This window comes from Rhinolophus sinicus, chromosome 7 (assembly GCF_057876585.1).
Source record: "Rhinolophus sinicus isolate RSI-liver-muscle chromosome 7, RSI-T2T, whole genome shotgun sequence".
Taxonomy (NCBI): Eukaryota; Metazoa; Chordata; class Mammalia; order Chiroptera; family Rhinolophidae; genus Rhinolophus; species Rhinolophus sinicus.
Genome location: NC_142507.1, coordinates 56,171,074 through 56,191,278, shown reverse-complemented (window position 1 = coordinate 56,191,278; position 20,205 = coordinate 56,171,074). Strand labels below are relative to the sequence as shown.

The following is a 20,205-nucleotide window of genomic DNA, read 5'->3' as shown; positions in this document are numbered from 1 at the left end:
GGTTGGATTTAGGCAGGAGAAACACACTAATAGGTCGTTCTCAGGCAGATCAGACTTTTCATATTTCATAACTTCTATGGGCTGAGTCACATTTTCAGTTACTGTTTGCATTTCCTTCTTCTCTGCATTCATCTCTCTCCCCTAATTGAAGACATAAAAAGGGTTTATTTGTTAGGTGCCATTTGGCCATCCACATTAGTATTTGCTATGCAATGAGAGGATCCTTTTCACATTTGCTCGTCTAATGTGCTAGGAGAAGTTTCTGCTGCAGTATTACCTACACTTTAGTCATTATTAGTAAGAACAGGTAATGAGTCACTTCATGCGTAGTCAAGAGACACTCCTGCATAATGAAACTGCATTCCAAATCCCACAGGCACCCCGCTTGGGGCGGGATTCAAACAGTTCACATGCTTATATTCTCTCCCCTTAGTTTTTTTTTTTTTTTTTTTTTTTTTTAATTTATTGGGGTGACAATTGTTAGGAAAATTACATAGATTTCAGGTGTACAATTCTGTATTACATCATCTATAAATCCCATTGTGTGTTCACCACCCAGAGTCAGTTCTCCTTCCATCACCTCCCCTTAGTTTTTGAGCTGAAGATAATTGGCTACTGTAATTTACATTTTAATTCAGTGTCTATAAAAATATAATAATTGGTAACAATGGCTAAGTGCCTCCCAAATGTCCCTGTTTTTAAGAGCTATACATGAATTATCTCGCTCAGTCCTGAAAAGAACTTTAAGAAGTAGTGTACTGCTATTATTCTTGTTGTATCCACGAGAAAAGTGCACCCCAGAAAGGCTGAGTCACTCATTCTGTGGAGCCACTGTGACAACTCAGCTCCAGCCTCTACGCCCGCTGCTAGTCTACATTACTGGAATTCTTAAAGATCCACCAGTTACAAAGGTAATAGGTCCAGGTGATTGTCCAGCTGATTTCTACCTAATCTTTAAAGCAGGGGTACTTTTTACGTTCAACTATGTAAAGTATATAAATAGATGATGTGGTAGTTTTACAATATGTCCGCAAATATTTTACCATTCTTGCCTTGAAAGGTGGAGTCTAATTCCCCTACTGACTACATGACAGATGTAAGTGATTTGCTTCTAATGACTAGAAAGTGGCAGAAGTGAGTGTGTGACATTTGAAACTAGATCACAAAAAGAACTGTGGCCTCTCTCTTCCTCTCTCTGATTTCTCCTTCTGGGTGTTAAGAGCTACCATGTTTCCAAGAGAGTCAATTAGGCCTCCAGACAGGTCTACATGGCAAGGAACTGAGGTCCTCCTGCCAACAGCCCACAGAACTAGTCTGGCCTGTGAGCGGGCCACCTTGGAGGGGAGGCTCCAGCCTTCAGGTGACTGTGGCCTGTGCTTACATGTGCACATTTCTGGATTCCTGACGCGTAGAAATGAAATGAAATAATAAATGTTCACTGACTTAAACTGCTCAGTTTGGGGTAATTTGTTATACATAAATAATTAATAGAGGAGAGCCCCACAATGGAGTTTTTGAAGCTTCCAGAAACCTCATGACAAAAATCTGACAAAGGTAAACCCAAAAGAGAAAATCATAGAGTGATTTTATGTATGAATAGAGATGGAAAACAATCCGTGTAAAATACTAAAATTATCCAGTCATTATTTAAGATCATAATACAACAGGACCAAATAAGATTTGGCCTAGGAATGAAGTAGGGATCAACATTAGCACATCTACCTATACTTCATTGCACAGGTTAAAGGAGAAAAAGCACATGATTTCATTCTAATGCCAAACATTCATAAATCATTTAAAAAAGGACAACTCTTAACAAAGGATTAGAAGGAAACAACATCAACCCAACAAAGTTATACACACACACACACACACACACAGCAAGTATAAATCATGAGATAGGAGGGAACAGCCCTGTGCGAACCAGAGTGACCTTGGTTGTGAAAATTCCAGGCTTAACTCACAGTATCACACTGTGATCCCCTTGTGTTGTTATCACTTTTTCTCCATTTATTTCTCATTGTATGAGTTACTCATCAATTCTAACAAATTCTCAGCTACGATCTTTTAAATCGCTCATCTGCGTCATTCTGTCTGGTTGTCCTCCTGGTACTATGATTAGACGCATGTCAGGCAATTTTACTACTAATTCTAAACCTCTTGTATCTCTCTCTGTATTTTGGATAATTCTTTAAGATTGGATTATGTAGTTCATTAAATTCTTTGACTGGGTCCAACTGGTTATTAAGCCCACCTAGCAAGCTTTTAATTTTGTTATAATTGTATACACACACATTTCTAGAATTTCCATTTGGTTCTTGTTTCAAATCTGTACGGTCATTCTTTGCATTCTCCTTGTCCCTTAACACGAATGAAACAGGCTTTTTTTAAATTTTTTTTCAGTAAGTCACTTCAAGTCTGTTAATTCCGTCTTTTTACTCCTTTTGTTTCCACTGTTGCTTGTGTTCCTGGTTGTGGTTATTTGGTTCATTTCGGTTGTGAAGCTCACTCATGGTCTTTGCTATTCGGTTGGTGTGAAAGTAATTGCGATTTTTGCAATTGTTTTTAACCTTTTAAACCGCAATTACTTTTGCACCAACCTAATATTTTATGGGTGGGGATTTGGTGAGGCCTATTGTGAAGTTTATTCCTTCAGGGAAGACCTGTTTGCTTTCACCAGCTGCTCAGAGGTACAAAACCAATTTGAAATATCTCTAGATTAAATGCTCAGCCTGGGAGTTCTGAATCCCTGTGGGACTGATGCTGGAAACAAGGCGGTGTGGAGGTGGGCTTGTGGTTCACCTTCTCAGTGGTGGGTCTGCCCTGCTCAGGGCCTTCTCTCCAGTCATCAGTGCTGTGTGAGTTTATTTCTAGTTCATGCTTCTACTCCAAAGATGTAGCTTTTGCTCTGGTGTCTCAGCTTCATGGGCAAGGATTTTTCATCAGGCTCTCCCCAGGGCTAGGCTTCACATAACCCCCTAAACAACAGAGCTCAGGTTTGAGTGAAAGCCAGCTGTGGTGCTTGGAGTTTCACACAAGCCAAGCAGGCCGCTGGGCCCAAGACCGCTTACTTTCTTAGTGGTTCATCACTGCTTTTAGGAATATCAAAAATATTCTGGATTTTAACTGTCAGTCCAGGTACTCAGTTTGCCATCGTGGGGAAGGGGAAAATTCTCCTTTCCTCTTCTGGTTCTTTCTGGCCAAATAATCAAATTGTCAGGAAACAGATTAACAAGAGAAAATCACATTTAACCTCACGTGCACGAGAACCCCACATGCAGGAGAGTCAGACACCCCACAGATGTGAAGTTCAGAGAGAAAGGGGGTTTGAAGTATAGAAGAAATCCTAAGGCAGGTTAGTTGCCTGGGGGCTTCCAAAGGTCATTGGGGGTAAGAAGAGCAGATGTTTAGTGAATAGACATTTGCTCTGCCCTATAAGTGGGTCAGAAGAGGTCATCTCTGATAACCTATTGTTACGGGCAAGGCGCCTAATTCAAATTCAAGGTAGTTAAGGGAGGGGCAGAATTTTCTCTTGAGCCCAAGGCTAAAATTGTCTTTAGTTCAAAATAATCCACATACCACTAAGGCACCTGTTGGGGCTGCTGGGCCTGACACACACTGTTTGGGAAATCTATGCCCACAACCCATGAATCTGAGTTTGCTTGGGAGATGGTGAGGACACTAGAATGAATTTCTAAATTCATTCCTCCTTCAGCCAAACACCCCCCACCTAAATTCTCCTTATCCACCAGCACATCGCTCCCATCCCAACCTCACTTACCCTCCCATTTTCTTGGAGAACTCTGAACCATTGATTACTTTCCTTCCTGCCCACTCTCTCCCAGGTCCTTGTGCCTCCTGAGACAGATGTTCCCCACAATAATCCATTTCCCAGCAGCAAAAGCCCTTTATGCCACAGAGTGCTTTCCTCCCCCTTTCTACCTCCCCTCTATTCTGGATCCTCGGGGACATCAGGAAAGGGTACTAACAAGGGGGCCCCAGTCCTGAGGTCAATGTTGCCTATCCAGTCAGACACCTGAACTCTCGCTGGGCTTTTCCCTTGTGACACAGGGGACTTTAAAGATGAATGCTGCCCAAAGACTACAAATTAAATAGGACTTTCTGGGAAAGAAGATATAGTACCTGACAAGATTCAAAGAGGGCTTCCATTTCCTTCCTCTCCGGGCCTGCCCTTCCGACGCCTCCTCCCCCTTCCCTCACTGGCTTCTAGAGCCTCAGGCGTAAGGCTGGCTGGCTGAGTAATCAAATTGTCAGGAAACAGATTAACTAGAGAAAATCACATTTAACCTCATGTGCAGGAGAACCCCACATGCATTGGACTAATTGCAAACAAACCAGAAAAACCTCTGTGAAGACAGCCATTGTTTTCGGCCTTTTTTCGGTAATACGTGTTTAAAAAAACAAAAAATCCAAACTATGAATATAACAAAATTGTCACTCCACGTTCTACTGTGCTCTGTGAGCCGTCATCGCCAAGTCCTTGATCAATTTGGGAGATCTGTACACGGAAATGAATTATGCACTTGGACTGACATGTGATGCATTATGATATGGTTAATGGCTCTAGGAAAAGTATACTTTGTCCATCGTGAGCACGCAATTTGTAGTAGCTATAGTTACTGCCTGGGTTCCACGCAAGTATTTCTTACGCCGCTCTAATGAAACAAAATGCTACTGTAGCTTTAAATTCGCCATGAGGAATGTGACGATAGCCATTTCAAGTGAAATAGTTACAACTCATTTGTTGAAAGCATGCGTGGCTCTGAAAAGAGCCTTTGGGGTGGGAGACAAGCAGCTTACGTGCGAGTCTACTTGGAGCTGGTGTACTTGGTGACGGCCTTGGTGCCCTCAGACACCGCGTGCTTGGCCAGCTCCCCCGGGAGCAGCAGGCGCACGGCCGTCTGGATCTCCCGGGACGTGATGGTCGAGCGCTTGTTGTAATGCGCCAGGCGGGAGGCCTCGCCGGCGATGCGCTCGAAGATGTCGTTGACGAACGAGTTCATGATGCCCATGGCCTTGGACGAAATGCCCGTGTCAGGATGCACCTGCTTCAGCACCTTGTACACATACACCGAGTAGCTCTCCTTGCGGCTACGCTTGCGCTTCTTGCCGTCCTTCTTCTGCGCCTTGGTCACCGCCTTCTTGGAGCCCTTCTTCGGGGCGGGCGCAGACTTGGTGGGCTCAGGCATTATAGCGTCACACGTCACAATATCGCTGGTAACTGACAAAGTAATTACTCTCAATGAGGCCACGGTTATTTATAGATGGTGTATTCAAATGAGGCTAGTAAGATTTCATTGCTGATTGGATCATTCTTAGTGTGTCGTCACAAATGAGAACGTAAATGATTGGAAGGCCGGCCTTTTCATTGGTTAGTTAGTTGCTTTGCTTGAGCCAATCAGAAAGCCTACGCTAGACTACCTAGAGCTACTATAAAAGGCCCACTCAAGCCAGTGCAGTGTTCTTGAGTGTAGGAAACTTTTTGTAACTGTTCCCTTAAGTGTAGAATTGTGGGTGGAAGCACGCCGTGCTCGTTGGGACAACACGCAGTTTGAGTTCCACACCAGAGGGGTATGTAGTGGTCATGCTGATGTCTTAAATGCTAGGGTTGGCGAGTATGCAAGACACATTATCTCGCGCCCCCGGCAGCCGAATAGTCGGAAATACCAGCCCAGCAAACCGCTGTGTTGCGCGGCCCACTCGTCTCATTTGTTACCCCAAAAACGTACAACATGGAAACGTCTAATCAAGACAGTGTAACATAAAGGTCCTGGACCTCAGGAAGCTCCCAAGTTTGTGTTCCCCCACCCCTTTCTGTGTATGCTAGGCTGTCGGAGTTACATAGGAAATTGTGTTGGCGCTCCGCAGCCAGAGTCCGGGAGCAGAGACGACACAAACGTATAGTCAGTCCCCCCGTTAACTCCTCCCCATACAGCTCATAACGCTTGAAGGAAATACTCCCAGGGCGCCGGTAGAGGCGCAGCTGCCTTGCCGGAGGTACGCCCCTCCCTCAGCCTTATACCGCCAGCCACTCCCCCCTCCAAGTGCAACAGCTCTTTTGCAGAGATTTGTGGGTGGCTCTGAAAAGAGCCTTTGGGTTGTGTTGAGCTTTTAACAGTTGGCCAAAGGAACTTCCTATTTCTTCTTGGCCGCCGCCTTCTTTGGCTTCGCAGCTTTGGGCTTGGCAGCCTTCGGTTTGGCCGCCTTGGGCTTCACCGCTTTGGCCTTCGCGGGGCTCTTGGGCGCCTTCTTGGGCTTGGCTGCTTTCGCTTTAGGGCTTTTCGCCTTCTTGGCTCCCGCAGCCGCCGCCGGCTTCTTCGCCTTCTTCGGGGTCTTCTTGGCGCTCTTCTTGGGGGTGGCCGAGCCCGCGGCCTTCTTGGGCTTCTTGGCCGCCCCGGCAGCCTTCCTGGGCTTGGCGGCGCCCGCCCTCTTGGGTTTGGGCTTGGCCTCCCCGGAGGCCGCCTTCTTGTTGAGCTTGAAGGAACCCGAGGCGCCGGTGCCCTTGGTCTGCACCAGGGTGCCCTTGCTCACCAGGGTCTTGAGACCCAGCTTGATGCGGCTGTTGTTCTTGTCCACGTCGTAGCCGGCGGCCGCCAGCGCCTTCTTGAGCGCGGCCAGCGACACGCCGCTGCGCTCCTTGGAGGCGGCCACGGCCTTGGTGATGAGCTCGGACACCGGGGGCCCCGACGCCTTGCGCTTGGCGGCCCCAGCGGACTTGCGGGCCTTCTTCTTCACCGGCGCCTTCTCGGTGGCGGCCGGGGCGGCAGGCGCTGCGGGTGCGGTCTCGGACATGCTGCGGGCGGGCGTGCGGAGAGGACTCGAGTCGGAAGCAGAGGCACTGGCCGGGACTCGGGCCGCGCCGCTGCGCCCGCGCGCTTATATAGGGCGGAGCTGCGCCGTGATTGGTGCGCTGTCCAGCCCGCCTCGCTGGCAGCCGCAGAGAGTCCTCTCGGATCCCGAGTTGTGTTTGTTACACCTCAAAAAATGCCAAAAATATCAAAATTCCCAACACCGAATTGCCCGGTTTTTCTCAGAAATTGATCCCCGAAGCCTCAGGCTTCACGCAGGTCTGAAATTATGAGGAAAGCACGAATCCTTCTGTCAAAAACCAGCAATATTTCTCGCCGTGCTCGTCAGATTTCAACTCAGAGAAACAAAACTTTCTATTTTCTTCGTAAATTATAAACCGATCTTTAACTGTGGAGTTTTCTGACCTCTAAAGTATAATTCTCCAAGTGGTTAGCTCCTTATATGTCCAAAAACCATGCCACTGGCCTTAAGATTTTTATTACAAATCTGCACTTAAGTGAGGGAAGTAACACAGGCTCCTCGGAGAGTCCTGTCTATTGAGCCGAGGGCATTTGAGTTCATCAAACTGGTTTACTTCGATGTCAAAGAAATTATTGCCCATTTGGGGTTAAGTTTTGGAGCCCTGGGACATCACTTCATGCAGCATGGTTTTATTTCTGTCTGCGGCACCTGGGTTTTTAAATAATTCCTTAGGAGAACTCTTCCTTTCTGCTCCCAAGGGTTGGGGGCGGGGCGGTTGCTTCTCTTTCCCCTGGACAACTGCTCCAGGAGTTAGGTACCCTAGACTCAGGACGTTTGGGAAGAAAAGGGAGACCAGAACATAGGGTACACAGCAATGGAAAATGATTCATTTTCAAATCACCCCGCAGATGGTGTCCATAAGGACAGTGGAAGCGGAGGTCACTCTGACGGCTCTGTGGGCCGTCGTGCTGAGTTCTTTCGGCCCATGCTTCAGGATCAGATTGTAATGTACTAGTTAGAACTGAAATTCAGGCGTTGATCATAAAGGGAAACGAACGAGAAGTGTAGATCATGACATATTTATTCCAATCGTTACAGAAACTCAGACCCTGTTATTACTGAATAGCTGATGAATGACTAGTCCACACACCAAATATGCTTGATTCATGAGGCGGGTGGCGCTATGCATAACGAAGGAAACGAATTACAGGTAGGATTGAAGGACAAGTTCCGATTTCCATCTCAGAAGCTGCACTCGGAGGGACAATACAAGTTAAGCCACTGCCCTCTGAAGACATCCTTTCCAAGGTCTCTGAAAGAGTGGGCTCATTTAGGTAGTTGTCCAATCGCAAAGAATACATGTTGGCAATGAAAACCCAACTAAAGGGATTATTCCTGGAAAATGGTCTGGATAGAACTGACTTGAAAAACTGCAAGCTGTGTAATTGACAGACAAAATACAACTGCTGGCCACTGCTAAAGGGGACATGATACTGTTCTGTGGGCTGGTGGTAACACAGCCATGGACACCACATTTGTTTTTGGTTCCATTGCCCCAAATCTTCACACACAACAAGACCCTATTACTGAAATAAAAATGAGAATACAAATCTTTGACGCAACATTAATGAGACGTTTCAAAATAGTCTTGTTTAAATTAATGGTGAACCTGGCCTAAAAGTGATATAAATGATCGATTTCTCAGGCCTTAATGTATAAACATTTTCAATGTGATTAGTGCATGCTGGAGAAAAATAAATGTGCCCTGTGGTATATATTAAAATAAAAAGGGAGAGGATAAGGTCCCAAAACAGTCCAACTGATAACTATCAAATAGGGAACCATCAAACCATCAAATTAGGAAAACTGATTTATGGGCGTTTGATCCCAACACAATGGGCTATCTCATTTTCAATGACAAACAAAATCACTCCTGTAAATTGCTTCTATTTGCATAACAAATTGTCATTTTCCTCTCAAATGCCTCACTTTATTCTGTGTGTTTCTTACTACTAATGACTTGGGACCACTTAAACTTTCCAAAATTCTGGGCTCTTTCAACTCACCTAGGTTTTTGTTTGAATCAAACTATTTGATGGAGTTAAAGAAGACATTGAGGACCTGCCATTATTAGGTCAAGCATTTATGTGACGCTCTTCTATGGCGAAACAGGGATGACACCAAAAGGTTCCACTTTCCCGTTGCTCTGTCAGCTCTGGCTGGCTAGTCAGCACTCTCTCGGGTGTGTGCGTATGTTTGTTAGGAAACAAAATTCAACTGAGTAAGTCTGAAGATCTAATTGAATTTGTGAAGTGCTGCAGGAATCAGGCAGCATCCCATCTAGAAGCTAGGCGAGCTCTGCAAAGAGCTGTACAAAATGGAAGGATTTCATTGGGAGAAGGGGAGCTCTTCGTGAAAGGAAAGAAAGGAGTATTCTTGGGTAGGGTCATCTTTTCTTTGGGGGAAGAACACGGGAGGGTTTTTAACATTCAGATTGCCTCTTCTTTCTTTGGGGGGGGGGGGGGGACCAGGGGCAAAGGGGTTTGGGGATGGAGAGGGCACTGTGACAGATGACCTGACAGGTGCTTCACCACAAAGCTCCACACTGGTTGATTAAGTTGCTGGGAGAGGTTGAAACTGTAGTTAGATCAGGTACAAAATCTAGGTTTGGTATCATAGGCCTTTAATACCAGTGGCGTCATTTTGGGCCTGTGGGTTTTTTGTTTGTTTCTTTGTTTCCTTTAACAATTTTATATACGGATTCCAAAGTCTTGCGTCACGTGATTCTGAACCAGTCACTCCAGTGGGTCCTGGAATCTCAAATATTTATCAAGTTCCTCAAGTTCCTCTGATGCACAGCCAAGCCTAGGAACCAGTGGCTCGCTGTGTGGAGTGTTTCCTGCCATGGGAGTGTCCCTGGGGATTTCTGGCCTCGCCCTTCTCAGTCCTTCCCAAAAAGTCTGTGTTGGATGTGGCCACAGGTCCGGAGGGTGGGGGCAGCGGCAATCCAATCCCGCCATCCTTGGGTTCACACCTGACTGGGCACTAGAGTGGGCTGGCGAGGGAGAAAAGAGAGTAGAGGCCACCGGGGGCAGACGGAACGTGGGTTGCGTGTGGGCTACTGGAGCTCCCTAGAGTGGTATCTCCACTTCTTATCCCGTCTTATCCTTCTTAATAATAATTACCCTTCCACTGACTGGCTACTGTTGTGTGTGCTACCTGCATTTTCCTAAGTCAATGCTCTGGGTAGTATCCCCACGTTAGGTAGGACGACACGGGCTGACGCAGGCTAAGGAATTCTCTTGAGAAGTATGATGTAAGAGATGCCTCCAGGATGCTGGCTCACATCTGTCTGATCTCAAAGCATGTGCTCTAATAAACAGTGGTTTTCAGACAGCAGGTCTGAATAATCATAAAAGGTTGTAAAATCAAGTAAGTGCCACAAGGCCAGAAAGTTCCTTTGTCAATGAGCTAGAATAAAACATAAAATACCAGAGCTCAGTGCATGTAGTTTCAGTTACTTACACAACTGGCTGGATGAATGCTGGGTGTCCCACGGAAAAAGCAGTTCTCACTGCGCAGGCTCAGACGGCCGGAGTGGGAGGAGGCGCCCTCCTGCGATTGTAGTCTTGGAATATTCTCAAGTGTATTAATCTCTAAGGATCAGAAAAGGTAATTTTTTAAAAAAAAGCCTCTAAGGAACCCTGAGTGGTGGGAAGTGAGGAGAACTCTGTGTACATGTCCCTTTGGACATGACAGGAGCTGTGCTAAGAGGAAGGAACAATGTGATTTACAAAAAAAGGAAAAGAGAGAGGGACGCTTCTACTTGGTTGCTTTTCCTCCACCGTTCTGGGTTCTAAGCACTGGATTCTGTACTGTTGTATTTCAGTATGTTGCCCTGACTGCTTTACTGAAGACAAGAGTTTGGGGAAGAGGTGTTTTTTGCTAAACGAATGAGCCCCTCCCCAGCTTCCTCACAGGAGCAGTGGCATGGTGGCGCTGTGAAGACAACCTGTAGAACTCTCTGTTGCGACAGACTTTTTCCTTTCTGGACTTTTTAAATAGGCATTTTATCTTGGCTTTTGAAGTAGGGCATTTCCATAAACCTTTCCTTAAAAAGGGGTAGACATGATCATAGAAATTGTTATTCTTTTGATTTAATTCAACAGTCACAACTGTGGGTCGCAAACCCCGGGTTATTCATGGCAGCATTGTTTGGAACTGTAAAATGTTGGAAAGAACTTTATTTTCTACACCTAAGAGAGAGGTTGAATAAACGAGGACACACCCCCATATGGAGTGATATGTAGTTACCAAGATGAATGAGAAAGGTCTCTGAACTAAGGAGGAGCGAATTCCAGGACATATGGTTACATGAAAAATCCAAGTGTAAAGGAGTATCCATAATATAATACCCCCTGTGAGGGAAAGAAGAGGATATAAGAAAACACACTTTTCTGCTCATTTGTGTGAAAGATATACAAGAAGGTTAACCAAAACCAAACAAGACTGGTTATATCTGGGGGGGGGGGGGTTAGAAAGGAGTGGGAAGAGGGGAGAAATGGGAACAAAGTAACAGGAGTGAGGAGGGAGTGGCAGTTCTCTGACTGTATTTTTTATAACTCTCATTCTTACTGCTATAGTAATGTTTCTTATGTAAGCAAAATAAACAAACAGCCATAGGAATGAGGACCCAAAATGCAATATAAGCACTAACAAATGAACTAAAACGTATTAATAGCATAATAACACTGAAGGAGTCGAGGAAGATAAAAATTAACTCAAGTAACGGTGGAAACCCGTATCTTGATTGCCTCCTGTAGGGCTAAAACAAAAGTAATGATCTATAAAGACTGTAATCTAATAAAAGTGGTTCTCGCATCGATATGGGTTAACGACTCTAAAACTAGTTATGTGTCTAGTAGAATTGAACAAAGCAGTAAACATGTTGTCAGAAATGAGATCCAGTGTTCCCAAAGGTGGAAAAAATAGTATTTGGCTAAAACTAACTTTGTGGTGGTGGGTTAGAATCAGAAGTATTAATATAAAGTTACATTTTTAAATATATGTGCAGTTATACTCCTAGCAAGACATAGATGTGTGTATGTGTGAGTTAACATACGCACACAGTTCCTTTGAGCAACAAATAAGAATTGGTAATATTGCATTTTAACTCACAGAATACAATGTACAGCTATGAATATGTAAATATGTAAATACACAAAGAGAAGGAACAACTCTTCCTTGTTGCAGATAAACCCCACAGGTGGACGCTTATATCATTGGCTCCGAGTTCCAGCAGGAAATGCATAGTCTCACAGCATCTTCCCCAGGATAGCTATTGTTCTGACCCTGAGGCCCAGCTTCTGAGCCTCAGTGGAATCCCACCAGTGGGGCCTGAGGATGGAGCCGGGCGGCATGGCTCTGACTCCGACTCCAGCACCACCTTCCAGCACCACCGAGTTCCGCCTGGTGTCCGCCGAGCCAAGCCACAGTAGGGTCTCCACATATTTCAACACTGACCACCTATTGTGAAAACAAGAAAGCTACTGTTTGCAAGTGCTCCTTAAAAAACAGTTGCTGCTTAATGGAGAGGAAAGACAGATGGTGGGGAAAAGATGGGCATAAAATTGGGGGTATTCAAGGGGACAAATGGAAAGTTACAGAAAGAGCTAATTAGTGGTTTGTAGCTTTCAGCAAGAGCGTGTGAGAAGATGAGACACAAGGTGAGCAGAATGATGATTGAGAAGTTAGACCCTGGCCCCTTACTGCAAACGTATATCCACCCCTTTACACTCGCTGCCACACTAGAGATCATTTAACTCCTCCTGACAGGTCTTCCTGCTGTGGCTTCTGTCTGTCTTGTCAGCAAGCACGGTGTCACTTGTTCCTGCTGCAACTCATGGGCAGAAGTCAGCAGATGTGTCTGTCCTCATGCAGCCCTCAGAGCCATGTGCCTGGGAAGGGGACAGGCTCACGCACAGAGAGGCTGTGCCCCAGAGGGGGGACCCACCGCCTATGTGGTTCCTTTTCATAGACAAAGCCTGACAGCAGACTTGAATAAGGAGAAACAGTTTCTGTGTGGGTGTCAGCTCTGAATGCCAGCCTCCCAGCACCAGGGAACATTGGTTGATCCTCCCACAGGGAGACAAGCAGCATTGTTCCCAGTTCATTGCCAGGCAACCCAGAGGAAGTCCCTGGGGCCCTTGGTTAAATAAACATCCCTGCTGGTCTTTGCTGTGCTCATGGCATTTCTAGCCACGCTGTGCTGACAGCCCACACTGGCAGCATCATCGTGGACCAGCCCATGGCCCCTCCCCCAAAGGCATCTCTCCCGCTTTGGGAGTAGGAGGATGGTCAGGGAGGACCTCACGGAGTAGGTGACATTTGAGCAAAAGCATAAAGCAAGTGAGGGGTGGGGCGCGTGAGTATCTGAAGAGTGTTCTGGGCTTCCTCATAACATTTGGAAAGCAGATATGAAAACACAGTAGATGGGAAACAATACAGAAGGATGTGGGGTGGTGGGGTGGTGCAGACCACCGGAGTGTGGACGCAAATCAGCCCTGACGCATTGGGGTCATTGGGAGTGGAGACAGGACCCTTTTACGTGCGGAAATAGCACAATAGTGTGATCCAATATGCGTAGGCATGAGAGGGAGAGACAGACAGGGGGAGACACAGACAGAGACAAGGAAACAAAGTGCTTTGTCATGTGCCAGCTCACTTGACTGGTTTTCAAAACTCTGGGATGTGCTATTTCATTTTACAGGTGTGTGGGGACAGAGCTCAGAGAGCAGTTTCCAGGCTCTCGACCTCACATAGAAAGGTGCTGGCTCAGGTAGTAAATGGCCATCAACTGTGATTGGATTGGCCATCAGCTGTGGCTAGTTGGCCGTCAGCTGTAACCAGTGAGCCGTTGGCCACTAATATAACTGCTGTGGCTACGCTAGCAGCAAATGGGGGCTAGCAAGGAGATGGTGGCTGAGCTAACAAGCACGGACTGCAGTTAGCACGGCGGATTGCAGCTTTCGAGAAGTTAGTTGGTTGGCAGAAAAGCGGACAGCAGGTTGCACGTCGTGTGAATCCAGCCTCCAGTGAGACTATAGTGGTATGACTCCCCTACCTATGGTTCCGTGCGTGTTCCTTTTTGGCCTCGCCATATCCTGTGTTCTTGTGTGGGGAGCGGGAGCTGAGACCCCGCATGTCACCCTGCGTGACAAGGTGAAAAGCCTGATTTTCGGGAGTGGCAGGTGAGTCCCTCAGTCAGGCTCTGGGCACAGCTGGAACCCAAACACACTGTTCCAGAAGGAACATCGCTGCATGTCTGGGCTGTATGCACACGCGCACACAGACGCTCAGTATGCAGACGCACTTATTGCAGGCATGTGGTAAGGCTGAGGTGTTTTCTGTCTCCTACACCCCCCTCCATGGATTCAGGTGTCCCAGTGTTTCCTATACACATACCCATGGGTGACGGGGTGCCCTGCGGAAAGCCAAGCAGGCTCCACCCCCAACACCCAGATTTCATGGAGAGCAGAGACCTTCAAACCCAACCTTGAGTGCGCGTGGTGGGCCCTGCTTCCCAAGCCCTGTGTGAGGAGGGCGGCAGTGGCCATTTACCAGGGAGGCATCCCGAGAGGTCAGTGCAACTGTCGTCCTCCCACTTGGCACCATCTTCCCTTTCCTGGTGCCAGGCCAGCGGTTGGGGAATCTGTTTCTATTACAATATAGTATGCGTAACTCTCACACAAGAAATGGTGTTGAAAATGAACGAATTTTATTTGTGCTATTCTTTACAGCTCCGAACAATTCAGACGCGTGATCTTTTCTTCATTGTTACCCGCATTTCCCAGACGAGGAAACGGAGATCCAACGGTACTGCCTTGGCTGAGGCCACATCGTTTTTAAGGGGCAGAAACTTGAGTCCCAACCACGAGGGACTTCAATTTCTGTTCCCTTTCCACCGTCACAGCAGAATATGAGAACACTTTCAACTGGCTGTAAATCAGGGCTGACCATTCCGGAGTTGTCTCCACTGACTCCCAACAGGGGGCAGGTTACATAAACTGCTGTGCAGCCACACAGACCACCACCAGGGGACGGTACAGGAAGCTCCTGCATCAGTCTGGCAAGTTCTCCAAGACATTGAATGCAGGGGGGTGGGGGTGCGGGATAGGGTACTCACTCCTTCTTGTCTCACACTTGCATGAATGAACAATGCAGATGGCCTAGGGAACAGTGGGCTGGTCCATTGGAAGAGGACATTCTCAATGCACACCTTGTTGGTTTGTTTGAACCCTCCGAATGCATTGCTCATTCAAAAAAACTAGACACATTTTTGGACGAATGCTGCTTTCCCTCAGTAATACTTTCTCTCCCCTTTACTCTCCTTATCCCCAGGGCACACAGGGACACAAAGTAATTAGACCGGAGCAAGTTTTCAATAGGAAAAATTTGCAGGTGGGGAGTGGGTCAGTGACGTCAGAACTTGGATGCCGTCCATCTATTTCTGAGCACTGGCGAGTCTGACAGACACTCGGATTCAGGCATCTCTGCAGTGACACGCGTTTGACACCTAAGGAGAGAAGACACCCAAGTAAGGATGTTTGGGAAATTCTTTCTCAGCCTTCCTGAACATGAGCAGAAAACGTACAGACCCGTTTCCTCGGGAGTTAGCTTCTCAGTTCCTTACATAAAACCCCAGGTGATGAGAGGACCCAGCTTCCCAGAGAAGATGGTCTGATCTTGCTCTGCAGATAAGGTCGCCAGATTTGGCAAATAAAAACACAGCGTGCTCCGTTATGTAGGCATTTCCGATAAACAACAATTTTTGGCTCAGTACAGTATGTCTCATGCAGTATTTCAGGGCATATGGATAATAAAGCAATTATGTGTTGTGTATCTGAGATTGCAATTTAAGCATCCCATGTTTTATCAGACGCCACCTGGAGGAAGCTCGTTGAGTGTCCCTGAACATGACAACCCACAGGGGCAAGAAGGACCTAGCTCAGTGCTGCCAATAGAACTTTCTTGACAACAGGTACGTCCTGTATCTTTGCTGTCCAATATGGCAGCCACCAGCAACTTGAAATGTGGTCCCGGATTTTTAATTCTTTTATTTATATTGAAGATGTCACACATGGGTAGTGGCTTCTGTTTTGGACAGAGCAGCTCTAGAACCAACCAGTCACGTATCTCCCTCCAAACTTAGCGACTGGAACTTAAGATGGACTGGTGGCTACAATGGCACACACCCAAGGGACAAACTCGTCCCTGCAGCTTAGTGATCGTTCCATTTCTGTGCAGAAATGACCCCTTTCCACAATTTAAAGCAAACATCGATGACCAAAGCTCCCGCAGCATATCAAGAGGACTGTTTGGTGCACGTCAGCCAGCAGCCAGCAGGCGCTCAGGAATTAAGGGCTTCCTGAGGGAGACTGAATGGCATTGGAGGAGTTAGTGAAGAGACCTGGAAAGGTAGGGTGTGGAAAGCAAGTGGGGCTTTCCCCAAACTGCCCTGCATTCCTGTAGCTGGGGAGGGTGGGTAGTGGTATATGAGCACCTGTTAGCGGGCAGACTTTTATGCGTACACAAACTCCCATAACCATGTGTGGGGTCTGAGGGCTTTCAGGCCACACTCCTTCCCTGGCTCATTCCCTAGAGATGTGTGCCCGCAAGGTGCCAGGCTCCCTGCTAGAGGCTGGGATGTCACAGTGATTAGACAGACCAGGCCCCTACATCATGGAAGGGCGTAATGGACAGAGGCAGGCGAGAAATCTGGTCATAAAATCTGACTTTTGAAGAATCTAAACAGAATAATTGTTAAAGATTTGGCGTGAGAAGTGGGCAGAGGGAGGTGCCTTTTTGTTTTATTTCTATGCTTTAAGTTAAAAACTGGATACATGCTCATTTTAACACTTTCCATTTATAGATGATGTTTATAAAGGCTCACACAACCTGAGTGGGCCTTCTGTTTCTAGATGGTACACACCCTCTTTCAGTGTCTACTTTTTTCCTTTTTCATTTACTTAATCTAATATTACCGTGTTGGACAAAAGGCCAAGTGTCTACTAATCAATTTTAATCAGTGTTGCCAGGAACAGTTTCTCAAAAGTTTATATGACAGTGAACGACAGTGACAATTCCTCTCATCCTCAGCCGTCCTGAGTCCTACTGGTTTCAATAAGAAATGGGATCCCTTTGCTGCTGTGAATGAAACACAGCTTAACTACCTACGAGGAAGGTTAGCAGTCTTGTTTCTCACCTGCCACTGCCTGGTGTCCCTGAGAGCTGACGAACATGGTAAAGGTTTTGCGCTCCGACTGGCAGACTGGCAAACAACTCGTAACAGAGTCTGAGGCTCACTCAGCACACTTGCATCCTTCTGGAACAGCTGCAATTGTGAGTAATTGCATTAAGTCCCCAGTCCCTAAGACATGTCGGTTCTCTCCCTCTGCCCAAACTACAACTCAGACAAACCACTGCAATTCTGCTTTCTCACAGGACTAGTGATTCCATGCCTGAGATTTCACCTTGTTTTGAAGGCCACATGTCATATTCCAATGTCTCGTGGAGTTAGAATGGTTATATTTCGGTTTTTTCATAGATTTGTCTATTATTAAGAGTATGATTTTCAAGATGTAAATATAGGCGATGGCTATCTTTTAGTAGATCTGATGATGCTAATCTTAGTTTTAAAACACAATATTAAGGTACTGGAATAAAATAGGAAAGACTTCTGAGGCTACCTATGAGCCCTTATTTTCAATTTCAGTATGCATGGGAAGCCTCAATTAAATTCCTAACACCTCCGAATAATACATGTGCATCATACTTAACAGGAATATTTACATTTAGAATTATGATTTAAGATCGACAGATGACAAACCCTTACAAGTTAACCTAATTCTACCCCTAAAATGCGTATTTTTTTTTTACAACTGATTATAAAACTTATATTGCAAGAAAAGAGTTCAAGAAATACAGAAAAACATGAAGCAAGTGGGTGATGGAGTAAAAGAAAGGGTACTGCTGCACAGTCTTTGGAAATGTAAAAAGGGACTTTATAATTGGCGCCATGTCAAGCTGATGTGCTTGTGTGGAAAGCCCCATATAAACAGGTGATTCTGCCTGGGCCTCCATCTTAGTAAATCAGCTTTTTGTCCCTGGTGCCTGGGCCTTCAGTTCTCCTCACTTTCTCTCAGTTGAAATGGGTCCTCCCCAGCACCCTGGTAGATAGAGACCTGCTCAAGGGGTGGGAACCGACTGAAGCTGCTGAGCTTACTGCCCACTAGAGAATTCTCTCAAGTGTTTATTGCAGGCTGGGCCTAGGCCGGCCATCAACAATGTAACCAGCTGGGGTCCTTGATCTTTGGGCCCTGAAGATGAAATAAATAAGATTAACACAATGTACCATTTGTTACTAAGTAATCAAATGGAAACGTTTTTAAATGGCACCCTGAGGGAAAATTCAAACTCAAGTCTTTTGTAACTCCTTTCCTCACAAGTTTCTTCAGTACAACAGATCTTTACCCAGCCATCTCCCCACCTGTTCCTCCTTTCACTTGTCACACACTAAAGCAAAAAAGTGATGCCCTTTTTTTTGGGTTTATAGTGCTCACAGTGTTAATATCTACCTCCCTCCCTTTATGTAGATTCTGGGAGAACTCCCGCCTTCCCTTACTTCAGCGTTTAGGATACAACTAGTTAACACTGGAATGTGGTCAAAGTTAACTCTTAATGTGCACTTTTTACAGGTTGCATTATTCCAGCAATAATCTCTCAGGGAGCAGGGTTACAGACCAGCAGCAGTTAGAAGGCCCGTCTTCCTGACTGTGGAGCTCAGGCAAGTTGCTTCACTCGGTTCCTGTGGCCTCAACTTTAAGATGGGGTAACATTAAGTGTTGGGTTAAATGAATTCATATGCTGGACGCTCAGGAAATGTCCTGACACTAAGAGGTTAGTGGGTGTCGGCCATTGTCTTGAGCACCCTGTGTTCTAACTTCAGAAGAAAAAGCACACAGCAGGCATGGGAGCGGGGAGAGCTTTGGCACCCAGTCAGCCAAGCTCATCCCCGAAGTGTTGGCGCTGGGTTCAATGGCAATCAGGGGGTTGGCGGGGAGGATGGTCAACCGTAACAAAATCTTGGTTAAGATTCAACCCTAGGGAATAGGACCCTAAGGATTTCTGCGCTGTCCCTGATCGTCACTTAATGGGGTTGGTGCAGCTGAGTTACCAGATCCCTGCCAGCAGCTGTTTTGGGGAGGCCTCGGGCCCTAGTCTATACCTTTTCCGGCTGCATCAGTAACAGGCTAGAGCCTCTTAAAATCTAACACTCTCCCCATCAACAGGTCAGTTAAAATTGTACCATAAGTTAGAAACTGGAACTGCCATCCAACTCTAGAATCAGAGAACCGACTTTTTAGTAGCTTTTCAAGGCCCGGGTAAGTTTCAGATGGTGCTTTGAATGTTAACAGCCTCTGGGGTTACAGAAGGATGGTACGATGCCAGCTGGGAAGTTAGCTTTTCAGATAATCCAAGAAATTTGCAAAGCAATCTGAAGTTTAGAGACCCCAGAACATCTCGGCAGTTAACCCATTCAGGACCAGAGCCAGACTGGAGTGTAAAAATGCGTCTTAATCCACCTTCATGAGGCTTTTGCTACACGCGTTCACATCACAGCCTTCACCCACTTATTTTCTAGAGGCCGCCTGAGTTTTAACACCCAGGTCCTCTTATCGAACACCTAACTTGCATCACCGTATTTTAAATTGGCTTACCTTCATGTATTTTATTTCCTTTAAACGTAAAGTGGTATTAGCTCTTCCTTTGAAGCGTTGGGGGGCTCTGAAAAGAGCCTTTGGGTTTTAAAGTTCTTCCGGAAACTCACATGCCAGTCAAATCACTTGCCCTTGGCCTTGTGGTGGCTCTCGGTCTTCTTGGGCAGCAGCACGGCCTGGATATTGGGCAGGACGCCGCCCTGCGCGATGGTGACCTTGCCCAGCAGCTTGTTGAGCTCCTCGTCGTTGCGGATGGCCAGCTGCAGGTGGCGCGGGATGATGCGCGTCTTCTTGTTGTCGCGGGCCGCGTTGCCCGCCAGCTCCAGGATCTCGGCCGTCAGGTACTCCAGCACGGCCGCCAGGTACACGGGCGCGCCGGCCCCGACCCGCTCGGCGTAGTTGCCCTTGCGGAGCAGCCGGTGCACGCGGCCCACGGGGAACTGGAGCCCCGCACGAGAAGAACGAGATTTTGCTTTGGCGCGCGCCTTCCCACCCTGTTTACCTCGTCCAGACATTGCTAAGCAAATGGAAATGCCCCCAAACAAGCTTAAAATACTCAACCCCGAAAGACTCAGTCGTGGGAACTGGCAGAGCACCGCTTCTTTTATAGGCAGTTCCTGGGGACTAAATCAAG

General features: G+C 46.6%; 3 protein-coding genes across 4 annotated transcripts; all 3 read right to left on the bottom strand.

Annotated features, from left to right (window-relative positions):
- Positions 1 to 5,273, bottom strand: LOC109435953 (histone H2B type 1-M). Its single transcript, XM_019714193.3, has 2 exons — positions 4,822 to 5,273; positions 1 to 141 (listed from the first exon to the last, which is right to left on the bottom strand). Exon 1 carries the CDS (start codon positions 5,208 to 5,210, stop codon positions 4,830 to 4,832), a length of 381 nt encoding a protein of 126 aa, XP_019569752.1. The 5' UTR covers positions 5,211 to 5,273; the 3' UTR covers positions 1 to 141; positions 4,822 to 4,829.
- An 815-nt stretch (positions 5,274 to 6,088) lies between these two features.
- On the bottom strand, positions 6,089 to 6,862 carry H1-4 (H1.4 linker histone, cluster member). The gene has a single exon (XM_074318568.2). The coding sequence runs from the start codon at positions 6,811 to 6,813 to the stop codon at positions 6,157 to 6,159; it is 657 nt and encodes a 218-aa protein (XP_074174669.2). The 5' UTR covers positions 6,814 to 6,862; the 3' UTR covers positions 6,089 to 6,156.
- A 7,685-nt stretch (positions 6,863 to 14,547) lies between these two features.
- LOC109435945 (histone H2A type 1) lies at positions 14,548 to 20,158 on the bottom strand. Of its 2 annotated transcripts, XM_074318569.2 has the most exons (3): positions 19,572 to 20,158; positions 17,057 to 17,185; positions 14,548 to 15,367 (listed from the first exon to the last, which is right to left on the bottom strand). In XM_074318569.2, exon 1 carries the CDS (start codon positions 20,084 to 20,086, stop codon positions 19,694 to 19,696), a length of 393 nt encoding a protein of 130 aa, XP_074174670.1. In that variant the 5' UTR covers positions 20,087 to 20,158; the 3' UTR covers positions 14,548 to 15,367; positions 17,057 to 17,185; positions 19,572 to 19,693. The 2 variants fall into 2 exon arrangements, with proteins under 2 accessions (XP_074174670.1, XP_074174671.1); XM_074318570.2 differs by lacking the exon at positions 17,057 to 17,185 and having other exon boundaries at positions 19,572 to 20,157.
- Positions 20,159 to 20,205: the final 47 nt, after the last annotated feature.

Bases quoted from the DNA above. Each gene is read 5' to 3' on its own strand.
- LOC109435953 (XM_019714193.3), bottom strand. From the start codon at position 5,210: ATGCCTGAGCCCACCAAGTCTGCGCCCGCCCCGAAGAAGGGCTCCAAG.
- H1-4 (XM_074318568.2), bottom strand. From the start codon at position 6,813: ATGTCCGAGACCGCACCCGCAGCGCCTGCCGCCCCGGCCGCCACCGAG.
- LOC109435945 (XM_074318569.2), bottom strand. From the start codon at position 20,086: ATGTCTGGACGAGGTAAACAGGGTGGGAAGGCGCGCGCCAAAGCAAAA.